General features: G+C 34.3%; 1 protein-coding gene across 4 annotated transcripts in view; it reads right to left on the minus strand.

Moving 5' to 3' along the window:
• DNAJC13 (DnaJ heat shock protein family (Hsp40) member C13) overlaps nt 1–20,047 on the minus strand; it is a 123,074-nt gene that overhangs the window by 52,502 nt on the left and 50,525 nt on the right. For all 4 annotated transcript variants that reach the window (XM_073899927.1, XM_073899943.1, XM_025882202.2 and 1 more), the window contains exons 14-26: nt 19,688–19,795; nt 18,846–19,001; nt 18,126–18,182; nt 15,950–16,071; nt 13,553–13,628; nt 13,199–13,294; nt 12,012–12,155; nt 8,509–8,591; nt 6,728–6,881; nt 3,964–4,067; nt 3,717–3,876; nt 2,157–2,219; nt 134–235 (exon numbers count right to left, since the gene is read on the minus strand). In XM_073899927.1, the coding sequence (XP_073756028.1) occupies nt 134–235; nt 2,157–2,219; nt 3,717–3,876; nt 3,964–4,067; nt 6,728–6,881; nt 8,509–8,591; nt 12,012–12,155; nt 13,199–13,294; nt 13,553–13,628; nt 15,950–16,071; nt 18,126–18,182; nt 18,846–19,001; nt 19,688–19,795 (1,425 nt within the window). The remainder of the gene's footprint in view (nt 1–133; nt 236–2,156; nt 2,220–3,716; nt 3,877–3,963; nt 4,068–6,727; nt 6,882–8,508; nt 8,592–12,011; nt 12,156–13,198; nt 13,295–13,552; nt 13,629–15,949; nt 16,072–18,125; nt 18,183–18,845; nt 19,002–19,687; nt 19,796–20,047) is intronic.

A 20,047-nucleotide genomic window follows, 5' to 3' on the forward strand; every position in this document is an offset into this window, starting at 1 on the left:
TCTTTTAACTTTCATTGGCCATATTCAGGACCACATATATTGACAGGTTTTCATGTCAATTTTTACGATTCTTTTGATCCAAAATTGTACTCAAAGGCTGTTAAACTTGTAAAATCTAGATAAGCATACATACTTGCAGTGGTACTGTAGCTCGGCTCACGTGGAGATGTGCAAGGGTAAGCAAGTCCACAAGGATTCTAATTCCATTTGAATCCATGAGATCCTTAACATTTCTCTGGAAGGCAAAAACACTTTTACCTAATTGAAAATTTTTCTTTCCAATAGGTACTATTACCTAAAAGACTCAAAGAAGAAAACATCTAGAATCTCTGTGGAAAAACTGACATACAACCGATATTACTTAGTGTTTTCAGGATTTTGTGTTCAAGGAACATGAAGTTAGATAAATGTGAAAAGGGCAAAGCAAAGAGACTGCATAAAGAATTTTTACTTATATTCTGCGCAAAACAAAAACAAAAATAAACAAAGCCTGGCAGGAGTAACACACACGATAAATTCTTTGGTTCACATTTTCCTAGGTTTTTTGGGTTAATAACCAGATTATTCTATAAACAGAAACAAAATCTGGTATATTGAAAAATCTTGGGGCGCCTGGGTGGCTCAGTTGTTAAGCATCTGCCTTCGGCTCAGGTCATGATCCCAGGGTCCTGGGATGGAGCCCCTCACCGGGCTCCCTGCTCAGCGGAAGCCTGCTTCTCCCTCTCCCACTCCTCCTGCTGTGTTCCCTCTCTCGCTGTCTCTCTGTCAAATAAATAAATAAACAAAATCTTTAAAAAAAAAAAAAAGAAAGAAAAACTTTTAATGTTCCAATTCTTGTAAACTTTAACAACTGGCAATTTCTTAGAAGTTAGGAAGAGATTATAATTTAAATTTTCATAAGATTTATTAATTACACTTCATTTTAAAACATGTGCACTATTTTCTAAAAGAGAATAAAACTAAGCAAGTTAGAATATGATAAATTTAAGAAATAAAAGACCTGCTAAGATTTCACTGCAACAACATATAATTGTGAATAAATGCTACAACTATGAATTCGTTAGAAACCAGTATGAACCTATTAAATGTCTTTTTTTTTTTTTAGATTTATTTACTTTAGGGGTGCCTGGGTGGCTCAGTCCATTAAGTGCCTTCGGCCCAGGTCATGATCTCAAGATCCTGGGATCCAGCCCCCTGTCAGGGTCTGCACTCAGCAGGGAATCTACTTGTCCCACTCCTTTGCCCTCCCCCCACCACTTGAACTCTCTCAAATAAATCTAAAAAAAAAAAAAAAGAGAGAGAGAAATGAATTTTTCCTTAAAAAAAATTTTTTTTTTATTTGAGAGAGAGAGAGAGAGAGGACAAGTGAGAAGGGCAGAGGAGAGGGAGAGAGAATCCCAAGTAGACTCCACGCTGAGTGGAGAGCCTGATGCAGTGCTCATTCTCACCACCCTAAGATCAAGACTTGACCTGAAACTAAGAGTCAGATGCTTAGGGGCACCTCGGTGGCTCAGTTGTTAAACATCTGCCTTCAGCTCAGGCCATGATCCCAGCATCCTGGGATAGAGCCCCGCATCGAGCTCCCTGCTCAGTGGGGAGCCTGCTTCTCCCTCTCCAGCTCCCCCATGCTGTGTTCCCTCTCTCGCTATCTCTATCAAATAAATAAAATCTTTGGGAAAAAAAAAGTCAGACACTTAACTAATTGAGCCACCCAAGAGCCCCAATCCTATTAAAATGTCTTAAAAAAGAGTGAAAAGCTAAAGTGACTCTCTGTCTTCAAATTACTTTATCATCAAAATGTACACTGAATAAATTAGAAACCTTCCATTTTATGTCAAACATTTATTTCCAGTCCAATCCTAAAGAGTCCCTAAAGAAAAATCAGCTATTGATTTCATCCCTCATTATTCTTCATTCAGAATTTTAATCATTAATTTATTCAGTATCTGTAACAATAGGACAGAATGTACAAAGAGTATTTGGCAAAAAATTTTTATTCCAGAAGTTGATAGCACACGGAGATTTCTGAACTAAAAGGAGGGAGAAGAAAAGAATCATGTCTGGATAATTAGCTCAAACTGTAATAATTTATCTTTTTGTTACATATTCATGTCATCTATCTGCAAATAACTGCATACTTAAGCGAAATACTATACCTTATTAAGGATCAACTTGTTAAGGAAGAGGATCAACCGATCTCGTTCAAGTTTATCTGTGCACTATTGAATAAACAAGAATTTAGTCAGAAGTGAACAGAAACACAAATTATTATCAATAGACAAAATCAGCAACAGCCAATAAGAAAGTCATCTTTTAAACATCAAGAACATGAGAGAAGACTATTAATTATTGTTTAATTCCTCAATGTCTTGCATTCTGTGAAATTTTATATAACTTGTCTAATTTCCCTAGAAAGGCATATATTTTAAAAGTCAAAAACAAATTACTTTAACATATAATTTATATATATACAAATATATACTTTTATATATATAAAAATTAAAACAAATGAAAGAATTATCCCAAATGACACTTCTCAATTAAGTAAATATTCTAAAGAATGATTAATGATGTTTCATATAAATCACACCATGATGACAGAAACAAGAAGGAAAAATGTATCTGCCTAAAAAATACAAAGGCTATGCTGCAAGTACTCAGGTTTACTGGAATAACAGTGAATTAGAATAATACATTATTGTGTATTATTAATAATATAACAGCAGACAATAAGATTTTCATCTGGTTATGTTATTTCCTAGGTATGTTTTATGACCCCATCCAGAATCAGTTTTCTAATCTACAAAGTATGGTTGACGTAAAGGTAATTATAACAAGCACTGATGGCCATTTAAAAATTGGTGAAATGGTTCTAAGGCAGTTCACTGAAATTCAAATTGTTAAATGTAAGAGGAACATAAGCACAAAAGAACAAAGTGTATATACTGCAACAAGTAGGTTACACTCGAATTTGAGCTGCAGGATAGATGAATAGGTCACTATGTTCTTTCCCCCAGCCAAGCTCAAGTGTTAAAGGACAAACTTTCTAAAACGTGCTAACTCAACGTTCCCTTTTTTGGCTATCATTGTAGTTCTAAAAACTTTTTAAGTGTGTAGTTTTTCACACTCTGAAATTCAGTATGCTAGCAGGTGCCTGGGTGGCTTAGTCGGTTAAGCGTCTGCCTTCGGCTCAGGTCATGATCCCGGGGTCCCGGGATCGAGTCCCACATCAGCTCCTTGCTCAGCGGGGAGTCTGCTTCTCCCTCTCCCTCTGCCCCTCCCCCGCTGCTCATCATGCTCTTTCTCTATTTCTCTATCAAATAAATAAAATCTTAAAAAAAAAATTTAGTATGCTAGCATAATTTAAGATTTTTCCAACGTGGAAAACCAAATGTACACACAAATCTAATAGTCACTATTTCTTTTACACACCTGTCCAGCTCATCCATACTTAAATTAAAGACTGGCAAATAAGTCGGTAAAGTTGTTCAAAAGCAGCAACTGAAAAAAATAAACTGACATGGACAAATACTAACCCATTAGCCATTTTCCTATTCACCTAACATATTTAATTAAATATAATGTAAACTACACAAAACTCATGCAGAAAGTTATGGTAACAATGTAATCAAACAGAATTTATATTCAGTTTTGAAAATTTAATAAGTACCTCAAACGCACTATCAAACAGCAGTTTCCTTAAATGATATTCTTACCCTCTCTAACATTCCAATGATATATCTTGTATCTGTAAAAGGTCCTATTTCTTCATGACATCTGCCATAAACAATAGCAAGGGCTTGTAAACATAAACACTTCATGTTTACTTTTGGGGTGAGCAGGAAACGATGATAGAGCTCGTTGAAAAATTCATACCTAGATTTTTAAAAAAAAGTTCACAATGGAATTAGCCATGAAACTAATAGTGAAAACAAATATAACAAGATATGAAGAGTAGCTTACGATCTCTTAATTGATCCACTTTCTTCATTCTCATCTTCCTCCAATAGTAATCTCAGGTAATAGTCTCCTATTTTGATTTCCTCTGCCAGGCACTCATATTTAACCTTTATTAATAAATGCACATTATAGTATTTTAGTTTACAAGGTTTTGGCAGTTTCCACATAATCACTTCTTAAATTCTGTTCAGAGCTATTTTCTTTTCTTGTAAGACCACCTTTAGTAGAAAAAAATTCATCATTTCCTAAAATATCTGGTAACTCATTATTAATATAACTTACTATTTTAGTTAAATATTAAAGAGCTGGAATTATATACCAAATTTATGAATGTAAAATTTGTTGATAAAAACTTTCGCAGGACTGTATGGTACTAATGAGGTTGAAGGGAAGGAAGACTCAAAACACTGTTAAGAGATAATGTTTCCCTACCTTCTCAAGTTTGTCACAACCAACTACGGAGTAAATGATCCTGCACCATACATAGTTTGTGCAATTCACACAAGTTACCTCAGGTTTTTCTTCATCTCCCAACACATCAACTACACTTTATGGTGTCTTTTTATTTATTCATTTTCTGCATGTCACATTACCCGAGATTACAAAGGAGGCGATACATGAAGGAGCAGCCCATGATGATCAGGAGCTATGGCAGCACCATGACCTTTGTACTCAGGCTGCACAAAGTAAAGATTTGCAAGCAATCGTAAAAAGGAATTCTACTGAGCAGATTATTAAAATTCGAAAGCCTAAAATAATTTCTAAAAATATAAACTATATGAAATCAAATATATATGTATATCCATTTCACTTTCTTTCCATAAATTCTGAGCATTCAATTCAACTTCTATTTACTAAGCATATACTGTATGTACCATGCACTATTCTAGTCGTCAAGGCTATAGCAGTAAACAAACAAAAATTACTGTCCTTACAGTAGATAAAAAAGTAAAATATACATGATAATTGGGTGACAGTAAGTGCTATGGAGTGAAATAAAGCAGGGGAGAAGGAGAGAAAGAGTAGGGGGTTGTATGTATATACAAAGAAGGCTGCATTTTTAAAGATTTATTCATTCATTTTTAGAGAGAGAGAGTAAAGGGGTAGGAGGAGGGGCAGAGGGAGAGGGAGAGAGAGAATCTCAAGCAAGCTCCCTGCTGAGCATGGAGCCTGACACGGGACTCGATCTCACAACCCTGAGATCATGACCTGAGCTGAAATCAAGAGTTGGACACTTAACCAACTGAGCCACCCAGATGCCCCCGAGGGCTGCATTTTTAAACAGAGTGGCCAGGGAAGGCCTATTCAGATGATGACAGTCAGTTAAAGACCTGAAGGAAAAAACAAGTTATGAGGCTATCCAGGGAAAAAGAATATTCTAGTAAGAAGGAATAGCAAGTAGAGAAAGATCTTGAGTCAAGAACATGAATTTGGTATTTCCAGGGAACTCAGAGTTGCTGGAGCAACAGTGAAAGGGTGAGTAGTAAAACACGAGATCAAAGAAAGAATGCTTGGGATTGGGTACACAAATCTTGTCTAGTAAGTCATTTGAAGGACCCAGGCTTTTTCAAAGTGAGATCAGAAGTGACAGAAGTACCAGAGGGCTCTGAGCACAGAAGTGACAGGATCTACTTTATTTTAGTAAGATCATAATGCTGCTGTGTTGATAACAGATTACAGGGAGGCAAGGGTGGAAGCAGAGATACTGCTACAATCCCATGAAGAGAGGAGGGTTGGGTTATGGATAAATTTTGAAAGTGTACTGAATAGGATTTGCTGACAAACTGGATCTGGAGTATAAAAGATATTTTCAGAAGGAGCCATTATCTAAGATCAGGAAGAGTACAAGAGAAGTAGGTTTGGAGGAAGAGCAAGAGCACAGTTTTAGAGCTACATTCTAGTTGCTTATTGGATATCCAATTATAAGATAACAGTATGTATGAGGTCTCGTAAAGAAAATCTGAGATAAAAATCTGGAAGCCACCAGCAAATAAAAAAGTTAAAGCCATAAGACAATAAATATAAATACGAGGTCCAAGAAGCGGTCTTTTGTCCCAGTTTAGCAGTTGGGAAAATAAAAGTGAACAAAGGAGGAGTGTACAATGAAGGAGGAGAAAATCCAGATTCCCAAAACCAAAGTAAAGGAAGTTTTTCGAGGAGGAGAGAATGAGAACAATCAAATCATTGTATTTTGCAAATGCAGCTGGATTAAATTTCAAAGCCTACAGGGTCATGAGTATGTTCAAATTCACAACTGCTATAAGAGCTTACATTATACACACACACAAACACACACACACGATTATCTACCACCGTGTTTCCTTTTTTTTTTTTAACCAACATGTTTCTTGATATTTTGTTGTTCTTCACATCAATATTTTAATAGAAAAGTAAAATATGGCCACATTCAGAATCAAACTACCACAAAAAAGTTAATTAAACAAAGTACAAGTACAAGGAAAAAAGGAAAACAGGCTATATTTCAATGGAGAAAAAAGCTAAGGAGGAAAAAAATAAGCAAAGAACAGATCTAGAAAGCAGAAGATCAAATTCATTAAAACTCCTATATTTTCAGGTACAAACTGAGTTACTTAATGTAATGAATTTTTATTTTTTGTGTTAAATATAAAAGTTTTCTAATATTTCCTCCACAAAATTAAGAGGGAAAGGTAAAAATGTTATATAACCATAAATCTTTGAAAAACACTCCAAAAATAATATATACTTCCAAAAAGAAAAAATTAATATTACAAAAATTAAACTTTACCTCAAATTCATGGTGGTTCCAGGAGATCACATTAGCACTACCGAGCTCTCTATCAATATTAAATGCTCTCATTTCAGATTCAAGACTATCTCTCAGTTCTTCTCGCGTTTTGAAATTCCAAATTAGGTTTGACTTGGCATGATCCTGACCAAACCTATACATATGATCAGAAAATAGTAGGAAGCAATAAACATAAAAAAAAAATCTATAAATACCCCTTACTACATTTTATAGAGTAAGAAAACAGTGGAATTAACAAACTCCAGCAAGTGTGAATGAAGAAAATAAAATCTCTGTATAGTACAATGTAAATGGTAGAATCTTGGTGATAGGTAATAGTGTACACTGTAAAATTCTTTCACCTTTTCTGTATGTTTGAAAGTTTTCATAATACAATGCTAAGGAAAAAAAAATTAACCCAAACCACAAAAACAAATCTGTGTGGATTTTAAAACAAGGAACTGATATTCAATTTCAATATTTATTGCTAGTATAAATTTCAGTCAGAAAATAATTACAATCAGATATCAGATTTCAGGCTGGGGATAAGAATTTCTGAACTTTGCACCCGGGTAGGATGAGCAACATTCTAGATTAGAATGTTACAAACTACCTATGAAAGAATATAGCTAAACTGCCAAGTTCTGATTGATATTTGTAAAACATCTTTTTATTCCTAGAATAATTTAACTACTGTAATAAATTTGGACACAGGTCTGAACTGGAGGTGGATGGGCATATCCTTTCATTTTCATTCTGTAACACTCCTAAAAAGTCTGATGTCAGAGCTCCAAGAGAGTTCTACGGGAGACAACATAATCGAAGAATTCCTAAGAAAGAAAACCAATATTCTTAAGGCCATTCTAGATACTGTATACTTTCAAAGTACCGTGAGAAAATTCCAAAGCACATATTTTCCTTTATTAGCCAAGGTATAATCAATATGTCAGCTTCCAGAGTAGGTACTGTGAGTTATCCCCCAAAATGTTTCAAAGTCTTTCTGTATGTATATGTCTGTGTGTGTGTTTGGGTTGGAGGAACAGTGGGCAGGGCCAGTAGGTGGAGAAGGGGTAAGCAGATCAGAAAGGCTGGAAAAGTATAATAGGCCAGCTAAGCTAGATACCCATTTCCCACAAGTCTCCTTATGTTTTCATCATCTACCTTTTTTTTTTTTTCTTTTAAGATTTTAGGGTCGCCTGGGTGGCTCAGATGGTTAAGTGTCTGCCTTCGGCTCGGGTCGTGATCCCGGGGTCCTGGGATGGAGCCTCAAGTCGGGCTCCCTGCTCAGTGGGGATCCTGCTTCTCCCTCTCCCTCTGCCACTCCCCCTCTGTCCCTCCCCCTGCTTGTGCTCTCTCGCTCTGAGAGAGCACAAGCAGGGGGAGCAGTAGAAGAAGAGGGAGAAGCAGGCTTCCTGCCAAGCAGGGAGCCCGATGGGGGACTCCATCCCAGGACCCTGGGATCACGACCTGAGCCGAAGGCAGACACTTAACCATCTGAGCCACCCAGGCGCCCCCATCATCTACCTCTTTTAAGTAATCATCTCAAAGCCTTAATAAAAATTTAAAGGTAACTTTAGCTCCTCAGACTACCAACACTATAAAAGACATTAATATTACGGAAGCATCATTAATCATACCAATCTTAACAGTGACAATTCTTGATCTTGAGAGCATAAAAATACCCGTAGCATAAAGCACTAGTTTCAGGCAAGAAAAACCTATCATGATCTTCCAATAGCAATACCAAATTTAATCTGTTGGAAAAGAGGCTTTAAGTTTACCTATAATAGAAGAGATCCCAATTTGCTTCTATTTTTATTCTTTGTCTTCTCTTTCGAAGAACCACTGGCTTTTGATTTATATTCTGGAAAAAAACAAAAACAAAACTTCATAGTGCTCAATCTGGGGCTACCAAATAGGTTCAGTGAGAAAAATCAACACTTTGTAAGTGATGAGAAACATTTTCTACATCAAATTTTGGCAGAAACAAATTAATGAAGCAAAATCTATAAAATATGAATATAAAATATTATATCACAATGTGATATAGTGCTAGCAGATATTTCTACAGTGTTGTTGAAATATTTTCCATGTAGCCTAAAGTTATTATTTCAACACAAAATTTTGTTACAGTTTACAGTGATGACTGATAAAATTTATAACAATCAAAAACAGTGACTTGTTTTAAACACTTACATGCAGTTAATACACGAGTCATGGGAAAACAATAAATGCAAAAGATTACAGGTTGTTAAACTGCTATCAAAGCTATAAGGAGCAAGTATAAATTGAAACAGCTAATGAACAAGAAATAAGAATCTACATTCAGACACATGTGAGGTGAGACTTGAATTTATTAGACAAAGAATCTCAAAGACAACTCCACATGCCAGGCAGTTGAATGCATTTCACACATGTAGCAGGGACTTAAACTCACCATATTGTTTCTGTCCTGAATTTAAGTTTAGAAAGGAAAAAATGAAAAAGTTTTAAATAAAAAAGAGAGTGAGCCTATATGTGTTAAGCTGTATCTATCATACAAATTCCACGAGGAGGATGTCAGCTACATAAATCATCTTCATTTTAAGACAGAAGGAGGTCCTCCTGCTTCTCTAAGTCTATGACTCAAATTTTAGGCAGTCATAAACCCATTTGAGAATTCAAAGAAAGCTATGGTCCCCATTCCAGAGAAAGACATATACGTAAGGCTTGTAACTAACTGGAAGGGAAGATTTCAAAGATTTCTTGAAGTCCTACACATGGGCTGGCAGTTAGGAATCTCTGCTCTAAGTAAAGCCTGTAGATATAGCAGACATTAAAATTCTTACCCTCAAGGTGACAGAACCAAAAAGTATAAAGTAGTAGAGATTAAAACAGAAAAGTCTGTAACTTCATTAAAGTGACAAATTATACAAAATAAAGCAGAATAAAGAAAGAACAGAAGGACTAAAGGCTAAGTGAGTAATAAATTTTAAGAAGGAAATACTGTTTCAAATATGAAACCTATTGGTTATATAAGGAGATGTCTCCTACAAATTTTAATTCTGTGCACTCTCATGAAAACTAATATAAGATGACTTGAATAAAGCACATAAACAATTCAAAGATTTAGTTTTAATGATAAAACTTTCTCTAAAACTTCTAATTAAAAAGCACTTTCTTCAGTTTCCCCAGCCCTCAGGACAAAAAGCTGGGAGTCTAGAGTAGTGAAAATATAAATGTTATACACAAAAAGCACAATCAGTTCTCTATAAGTAGAGTTCAGGGACTCAGAGACTTAGGCTAAAACCCCTAATTAGCTAAACAAATTCCTCAAAATAACAAAAATCAGAAAAAAGCAATTTTAACCATTAGCCAGTGGTTATTATTAATCGAACACAGAACATTAGCTACAAATGAAATTGACTTAAAAACATTCTGATTATATAAGAAATGCAGTTCCTTTTAAGGCTAGCCAGTTAATCTTGACAATGGTTAGTTTTCAGACTAGCTAAAGCACATGATCATTCTGTATTTGGGTGTTAATATTTCTACAAATAAAATAGTCACAAAGATTATTCACGTTTCCTAAAGAAATTAACATTAAAAATAGTACTATGGCAAAAAATAATCCGTTTGCTACCTAAACAGTTTCTTGACCAGCATATCTATTTGGCATCATTATTTGCTCAAAGTTTTAGATAACACCCACATAAATGAAACCAACAGAATAAAACATTACTGATATTTAAAAATATATTATTTTGCCTCTGGATTCTTGTCTTTAAATAACTTATGTTATCCACAGTTACAGCTAAAATAGCTTTGCGTTCAAACTTATGCCGCATAAATGTTACGTACGAAATCAGATGCCAAAAACTTATTTCAGTTAGATAATTATATCCAACAGCTTGAACAACTATTATTTTAGAAATGGGTTTAACTACCTGGAGTCAAGAGCTCGTAATTTTTAATAAGTGAAAACCACTCATATCATATCTATAGATTTTCAATTACTCAAATGTTATAGGAATATTATATTATCATGACCAGACATGTATACAGTACTTCTATTATTACCTTGCCTTTTTGTGAGAGAGAGAGAGAGAGAGAGAGAGAGAGAGACAGAGGAGAGGTGAGGCTGATGCAGGGCTCGATCTCACAACACTGAGATCGTGACCTGAGCTGAAATCAAGAGTTAGACGCTTAACTGACTATGCCACCCAGATACCCCTATTATTACCTTGCTTTTACATCAAAGCAACCCTATAGGATAGAGAAGGGAGGTATTGTTATTCTGATTATATGGAAAAGGAAAGTAATGCTTTGGAAACCCATAACTTATGGGTTAATAAGTGATAAACTAGGCTCAGATGTAGGTTAAACGGTTCAACGTGCAATATTCTCTTCACTATCCTCATCATTTAGAAAGCACGTCTAATGATTCTTTATACTGCATATGTCATTCATACAGATTGTCATGAACTCCTTAGGTTCAAGTTCTACAGAAGTGAATTGTGGTCTCAATTTCAGATAGACACACAAGACTATAATTGTTCTGTGGCAGCTGATTACTATGTTTAGATGTTCTGGAAATTCATAAGAAAACTGTTCAGTAAGATATTTGTATTATTTTCTTTGTATAAAGAAATAGCTACCATAAGTAAAGAGATGGTTTAAGGGAAAGAATGTAAGTGTGGTCAACAAAAACGGTGAGATCAAGTCAACTTTTATAGTTGATTTAACCACTGCACATTCCATCCTAGAGAGAAGAATATGCATTACTGAATTAGGTTCTATTGATCATACTACATGTTGAAGAATGAGACTAAAACTGTTTTTGATCTGACCTTGATTTGAGGAGCTAATATTCAAAAATTTAAGTACACACAGTAAATTTAACTTAAAAATGTGAATCTTATTACCAAAACACCTGTCTGTCTAGCTTTGAATAAAAATGCTAAACAAGAAGAGCACCTTTATTTCTATAGCTATAAAATAAAATTTGGAGAAGGAAGGAAAGAAGCAGATACATATGAATAAATTAGTATGGAAGAAAACTTAAGAGTGGAATTTTATATTAAATTTCATATAAAATACCTAACTAAAATCCTAATCATTGATTCATAAAACTATGAATTAAGAAAATTTATATAAAAATATGAATCAGAATTAGGTGACATTTCTTCCTATGTTCAGTCAGAAATATGTGACTACCATCTCTGTGAATAGCAACAATGAAAGCAAACCTACAAAACATAGATACAAAATACAAAATACTAGCAGTCTGGAAGCAGATTTTTACCTCTTTTTGTGCAATGCCCATTCTATCCCTCCAGTGCATCAACACAAGATCTACTTTTTCTTTGGCAAATTTTTCAACTTCCTTAGCAGCTTTTCCAGCTAGTCTTTGCCACTCTGGAACTTTATTAAATTTTCCATACTGATCCTGTAAAATAACATTAAAATCCATTATAGTCCTGTTTGCACATTCATTTTTAAAATCTAAGTAAAGCTGAGTCACACTATTTATTTTACATAAAATACATACTGGGTGTTAGGGGTTCAGTGAAGAAACAAAGTGAAAATTTCTACAGGGCACCTGGGTGGCTCAGTTGGTTAAGTGACTGCCTTCGGCTCAGGTCATGATCCTGGAGTCCCGGGATCGAGTCCCGCATCGGGCTCCCTGCTCGGCGAGGAGCCTGCTTCTCCCTCTAACCCTCCCCCCTCTCATGTACTCTCTCTCACTCTCTCAAAATAAAATAAATAAATCTTTAAAAAAAAAGAAAATTTCTACAATAAATTATACTTTTGTCCAAGAAATCTAACTTTTTTGCTTAAGTTTCAAGATGATTCCTATGTGAGGGTGGCAAGATGTGAATGGGAGATGGGGTGTACAAAGAAAAATGGAGTGAGGAAAGGAAAAGAACATATACAAGACATTATTACATTGGTGTATCTTGAAAGATGTTTAAGTATCAGAGATAGCCCAACCTTAATAATGAACATAGCTTTTATTTAAAAAAAAAAAAAAAAAAGTCCTGAGTTAATTTTTTCACTACTGGCCCCTTTCACCATTTATCAATCACACATTACACACAAATTATCACACTATACATTTGAAACTAAAAAAAAAAAAAAATCCATTCCTGAATGGGCCAATAAGCTGAGTTAAGGGGAAAAAAATATACAAGGTTACTACTATTCATAATGTTAGATTGAGGTGATGGTTTTACAACTCTATAAATATACCAAAAATTACTGACCTGTACACTTAAAACAGGTGAATTATATGGGATGTAAATTTTACCTCAATAAAGCTGTTATTAATAATACTATGTGTGTGTGTATATACACACATACAGTAGTACTATACTTTTAGTACTACTATTCAATACAGTGAATTCTTGGTTTATTTCTAAAATTTTTAGTGTGTTTTACAAAGAGTATTCTTTTTAACCTGAACAGACACTTAGGACAATCATTATTTACCATTGCTATTTTCACATTATCTCTAACATGCATCCGATCAGCATCCTTCTCAGGAACTGGATCTGAACTGTCCAAGTATGCCAGCAAGCCTGGCGGCTAAAAGCAAACAAACACAAAACATAAAATCCATTTTCAAAACAACCGCACAAAAGAAAATTTAGCTTTCAAAACCCAAATAATACTATGATTTAAGCTACTGAGGTTAGCATTTATTATGTGACAACTCCTATGATAAGCATCTTTTAAATAAAAAACAAGCAAATAAACTAAAAAAAAATCCTTTAACAGTATACACTTACTCAATGAAATTTTATTGGGCAAGAAGACATAAATCTTCCCATTCAGCTGACTTACCAAAATGCGTTTCAACAAGTTTGTCGCGGTTGCATTATCAGCTGTCCAGAGTCCCACTAAATGTCTACTTAGCTGTCTGAAAAAAGCAGACGTTGAGAAAGGTTTGCTGCTTTATCTCAGCTAGAACAGAAAGGAATTTTTAAGAACAAAATATCATATAAGAAATATGGCTACAGCAAATAAATCATTCTGATGTTAAATATTTAAAGTTAGTATTTTAATGTGGAGAGGTGTATGAGATAGTAATTCAAAATATTGCTAACATTTTAGAATTTTCTCCAAATCGTTTCCTTGATAAACTAATTTTCAATGGACTTGAACACAAAGAAGTAGGTTTTTACCTCATTTAAAGAGGGAAAACAAAACAATTAGACTTGATGATATGATTAGTTTGCGTAACAAGTCCTGATATAGCGATCATATAGCATTCTGGCATTCTTTGGAATTCTGAACATGATCAAAAGTCAATAACTATGTTCTAATATAACCTATTTGGCAAGGTTAGAGATAGAAAGTATTTTCAGTTTTGGAGCCTGGATAAAGACTTAAAGCAAATTATTCTACTCATGCCACTTTAGAGGTAAAAGCATATTTTGGTTCAGAGTGAAGAATCTAAGATCCATGTTGAATCTATGACTTAGTCATTTGTTAATCTTAAACCTCATGATATGCTCTTCATGAGCAGAGAATATATTTTATTCACTGTTGATCCTTCCGTGCTTCAGTAGGGATTCAAATTGCCATTTGCTACAAGAATGGGTATGAAACCTGTGAGAGAAACAACCAAAACTACAGACACAGGTATTTATACAGGTTACATTCCCAGAAGAAAAAAGTTTAAAAACCCAAATTGTACTATGTTCTATGACAAAAAAAATGAACACTACTGAAACGGTTCACTTCTATGTCTAGTTGGAAATTACTACTGAAGTAATTAATTACACTCATAATTTCCTTCACATGCATCAGGTAGGTATCATTTATCAGGGATTCCTAAAAAGGCTTTAAATAGGGATAAATGGGATAACTTTTTTTTTTTTAAAGATTTTATTTATTTATTCATGAGAGACAGAGGGGGGGAGAGAGAGAGAGAGAGAGAAGCAGAGGGAGAAGCAGGCTCCCAAGGAGCAGGGAGCCCGATGCGGGACTCGATCCCAGGACCTCGGGATCATGACCTGAGCCGAAGACAGATGCTTAACCATCCGAGCCACCCAGGCGCCCTGGGATAACTTCTTATAATGGCAATTTGTAAAAGATAAAGCAATGCAAATGAAAAGTGGTAATTTATATTATACATTGACAGCTTTTCAATACTGTAACTGATCACAGTAAGGAATGTAACTAATAAAAAGGAACACAACAAGCAAACATCTAACATGGGGATTTAACGGAATAAGATATCAAATAGTCCCTATTTTAGTGAAAGATAGTATCTAGTATCACTTATAAGGCAGTATACCATGGAAATAATCTTTCTCTTAGATCTTTTTGTCCCCTTAAGCAACAAAAAAGACTACTTTTGTGGCTAACATTTGTAAGTTGAGGGATGCAGACAGTCTCTTATAAGAGTACAAACGGTAGAAAGTTACTGCCAAGGCAGCATACTACAACATCCAGTAACTGGATGTAGGTGACAAAAAAAGGAAATTCATGATATCATAACATAGTAAACCTAAGTCAGAAATTACTGCTATCATTTAAGAAGTCAAAAGAACATGATTAAAAATATTTATGATATTCTTTTCTTTCTTTTTTTTTTTTTTAAACTAATGAGTCCTGAGTCATAGTATGCTAAGGATATCTGAAGGGTCACACAACAGGAATCACAAAGAATTAAAAGGAATGGAATTCACAAGGCCTGGAATAAATGAATAGATTTATGTGCTTTCTTATATTTGGTTATTATAAAAAAAAGACAATTTACCAAAGGGGAAATTGTTTAACTCTAAGAGATTTAGGATACCTAAACCAGTTAGATATGGTTTTCTTTATTCTTAAAGTAGAGCACCTAATTGACAAAAGAGATTTAAAAATTAACATGACAGCCAGAAGGAAACACAGGAGAAAAACCCTGGGCATACGGTGCTAGTTCCATAAGCTTCTAGGCACCCTTTCCCTGTTCCAGTCCCATGGCTATGGGTGTAGAGCCCTAATAGGAAAGTGAGGGGAAAAAAGCAAACAGATTTGTTGTCCGCCCCCCCAACCCCCCAGCTATCCAGGGGCAGCAGCAATGATCATCTGGACACATTCTTTCTATAGGGAAAGGAAAAGGAGAACTAGATGAAACAAAAGAAAATGAAGCATTTGCATAATCCAAACATTTAATCTGTTTTATGTAATATCTGAATCCATTTTATAAGCAGCAAGTTAATTTATAGCAAATTAAATTTAACCTACCTATTTGTAAGCATCCTTTGATCTGAGCTTATTGTAAACATCGCAGTATGCAAGTGTCGAGGTAAGGCACCTTCACTTAGGGCAAGCTCTTGCATTTTTGTTGCAATTTCTTTGTCACCTTCCTTTGGAAAAAGGGTAAGATGATCCCTAAAGCAGCACTCCAGAACAAACTACCCTAATTTCATAGAACTAATTTTACATCTTTAGGTAAAATAATTATGTAGTATATTATGTAATAAAAATTTGAAGTGCAACTTAACTACCCAAATATAACACAGGTGATACAAGTAATTTTAAAAATATTATTTGCCTGTGAAATGAGGTTTTAAATGTTTACAGATACATTTATCTTATGAATTATGCTTTGTTTAATATTAAAATTAGATTCATTCTGAGTATATATCAGCCAATGAAAGGGAAAGGCGACTCAGGGACATCAGCAATTCCTACCGAAGACCTCTGCAAACTCACCTTGCTTTTATTATTAACAATATATTCATTTTCATGGTGAACACAGTTCTTTACTTTTTTAGAAGAATGATGTGATAAATTGGGGTAGTTCTTTTTATCCCAATTTTATGTGCTTATATGGACTCACTTTGGCAACAGAGTTAAGACAGATAGGACTACTAATCAAAGGTAAGCATAGAATTATAAATTATGTAAGCAATGGGATATTTAAGACAGCCTGTTGGAAAGCAAAAATGCTCATAATGTTAGTGAAAAAAAAAGGTACAAGTATATAGTACAACTGATATGTAGTATGTATACAAATATTCACATAGTGTGAATATGTACATTTATCATTCTGACAGTAGTATCAATACAAATATATACGCAGTAGGTACACATATATATATAGTTTGTATATGTACACATATAATTTGGAACTCTACATAGTCTGAGAGAAAATTTACCAAAATGCTAATTGTAGTTATCTCTGGATGATAAAAATATAATGATTCATTTTATTTGTTCCTTGAATTTTTTCTGTAAATACCAATGTTTCTTCAAAGACCATATATTGCTTTAACAATCAGAAAAAATAATTTAAGATACTTGCCAGGATTTCAGTGTAAATAAAGAAGGTGGTTCCTTACACAGACATCAGCTCTAGTCACTAGCTATGAGTCTGACATGTGTGGTTTATATTGAAGCCCAAAGTCCACATTTTGGACTTTGCCATGAATGGCAATATACTGGTGAATCAAGGTCAGGAAAATACACTTTTGTTTGGTCTCATGGTCCTAACTGTCCTTGGCTTCCAGCTCTGTGAGAGATACATTACTTTAGAAGCTAAAACCCATTAGCTACAGGAAGAAAATTAGCCTTTAGCTGTAAATACACACTAAAAATGCAAAAAGAACTTTGAGGTATAATGCCTGTATATAATTTTTAAACATCTACTTAAGAGTATACTAATTCTGTGCATTTCATTTAGCCACATGTTATATTTACAATACATATTTACATATTATATTTATATCACTGTGTTTTTTGATACAAGGGGCATGCTGAAATTTTATCCAAATCACTACAAACAACAAAAAGAATTCAAAGCCATTTGGACTGATGTCACTGTGAACATCCAGTATGCAAGTTGATATTTATAGCCATGATTTTATTTTCTAAAAATCAGAGAGCTAAAGCAACTATCTTAGAGAAACAATATCCCATGTCTCACCAACGATATCATGTCCTGATCTCTAGAGCTTAATTACAAATGCGCTTTAGCATGAGGAACTAATTTTTGTTACCATTCTTACTTAATACCACTTTGCTATGAACTAACTTCATTAACGGATTTCTATGTAACCTCAGTACCTAATGATTTCAATACCATCAATACCATCATCCCCCACCCCCAAAAAGAGCAAGAGAGGAAGAATGCTAACTTTTAATTCTTTTAAAACAAACAAAATACAAATAAGGTAGGAACCGAAAGATCTACTTGCCCTAAACCCACTTACCTCATAACTTTAAACTCTTAGTTTAATATTGAGGATTGTTTCTGTAGTTTAAAACTACATTATTTCTGAATAATGACTCAAAATTACTTTTCTTACCCAGAAAAAAAGCATGTTTCCCATAAAAGGCTGAAAAGTAATTTTGTCAGCATCAATTAAAATAGCCAATCAACATTCAAGTAGGCTTAAAATTTCAAAATTGTTCTCACCTCTATTATTGCCTTCATAACCAATCCAGCTCCCTTTATAATTGCCATGGAAGGATGCTTTAAAACAGGGAAAAAAGTATCACAGAATAAAAGAATTTTATTGCAACATACTAGCTATTGCTTTTAAGGAGGATAAACAATTTTATAAGCCATAAAATTAGTAAAGGATACACCTCAAAGTCAGATCACAGGCTAAAATTTTTGGGTATTCTTACAATATAGCTTTAAGGGTAATTAAAACAGTAGCAGGAAACAGCTGACACTTACTTGAATAATTATAGTTAGCTGAATGATAAATATCAAACAGTAATGATGTAAAAATACAAATTGACATTTACAAAACAACTGATATAAAATAACAAAAACAGAAGTATCATATAGAAACAGATCACATGTACATAATAAATACTATAGTATTATATGAAATAATGTTTTCAACTTTATGAACAGCCCTATTACTTGGGAATTTATAAAGAAAAGGGTACTATGGGCCTATTACAGAAAAAAATGAGTTTTTCACTGCTTCTGAGAAAAGATGGGCAACAGGGTCAAAACAGTGGTCAAAAGCCATCAACAGAGCCCCTGTGGAATTAAATATCCTTAATATGACAATGTACTAGGCTGTATTTATCAACATTACTACAGAGGCACACATCCCTTATTTTAAAACCAAACTGACCCAAAAAGTGGTTATCTGATAAGAAAGATACAAGCTCTCACCTGAAAGAGCTTAAAGAGGGTTCTTCCATTGGAGGCTACCATCTCTAAGAGCATATCAAACTGCTGTCCTTCTGTTGTCTCGCTATATGGAGCACAGAGGGCAAAAGTAAGGAAGTCCAAGAGTGAACTAATAACTAGGGCACCAGTCCCATGATCCTGAAACAAAGTAACATATTGCCTTAGGACCGAGAAATTCAAGTAAAACACAACAATAATGTGCTTCTGTTACCCTGTATGTTAAAAGTAAACGTTTAATGCCTTTACATGAAGCTTAAAGTTTGATTACTCTAAGGAGTAATCCTTAAAACTTGTTTTACTAATGTAGTAAATCCATTGCTTACCATATCTCAAAAGGAAAATAATTAAAATTTGGTCAAATTTCAAGAAAATAACCAAGACTCCTCAAACACATATAACTAAGGTTAATATGTGTAGTATTTGTATAAAAAGCAATCTTTGGCAACATTTAAACAACCCTTGACAATTTGTTCCTTTCAGATCTTTAGACTACCCATCTCCCAAACTGTTACCAGTGACTGAGGAGCAAAGATTTGGCTTTTTTTTTTTTTTTTTAAGAGCAACTTATTTCATAATGACATTAAAGAAAAAGAAGAAAATCTAAAGTCTTTGCAACTTAATTCTTCCCAGATGAGTGGATATAGTCCTAAAACAGAACATTTTACTATTAGTGAGTGACCAAGCTGACCTGTGTATGACCAATACTGACCAAAGTTAGGAGCTGCAATTAAAAAAAAAACAAAAACCCCGCCAAACTGCACTTCTAGAATACCTTTCAATAATGTATGGTATCTCTCATTAAGATAAATTTAATTATAACTCACCACATGGGAATTAAATTTTTCCAGTAAGTTTTCCAGAAACTTCTTTGAAGAGAGAAGAGAAGCTTTGTTCAGCTGTTCTTGTCTTAAGTCATAGTCATCATGCATGGGCTATTGATTAAAAACAGTGATAATTCATGAGCAGGCCCACATGCTGGCATCACACGAGAGTCATTTATAAAGAGTATTCATTAAATACTGAAAGAATTAAAAAACACAGCCTTTAAAGTTAAAGGCAGAAAGGAAACTCGTGATAAGACAAGCAGGCAAAGTGATGATTTCCCCCAGGGTCTGATGAGGCTTCATAGATACTGTACCCAGCAAGTATCTGTAGAGAGTACTGTACAAGGTACTCTGTCAAAA

The sequence above is a fragment of the Callorhinus ursinus genome, unplaced genomic scaffold (assembly GCF_003265705.2).
Source record: "Callorhinus ursinus isolate GAN/ISIS: 27379988/994484 unplaced genomic scaffold, GSC_fseal_2.0 scaffold1, whole genome shotgun sequence".
NCBI lineage: Eukaryota > Metazoa > Chordata > Mammalia > Carnivora > Otariidae > Callorhinus > Callorhinus ursinus.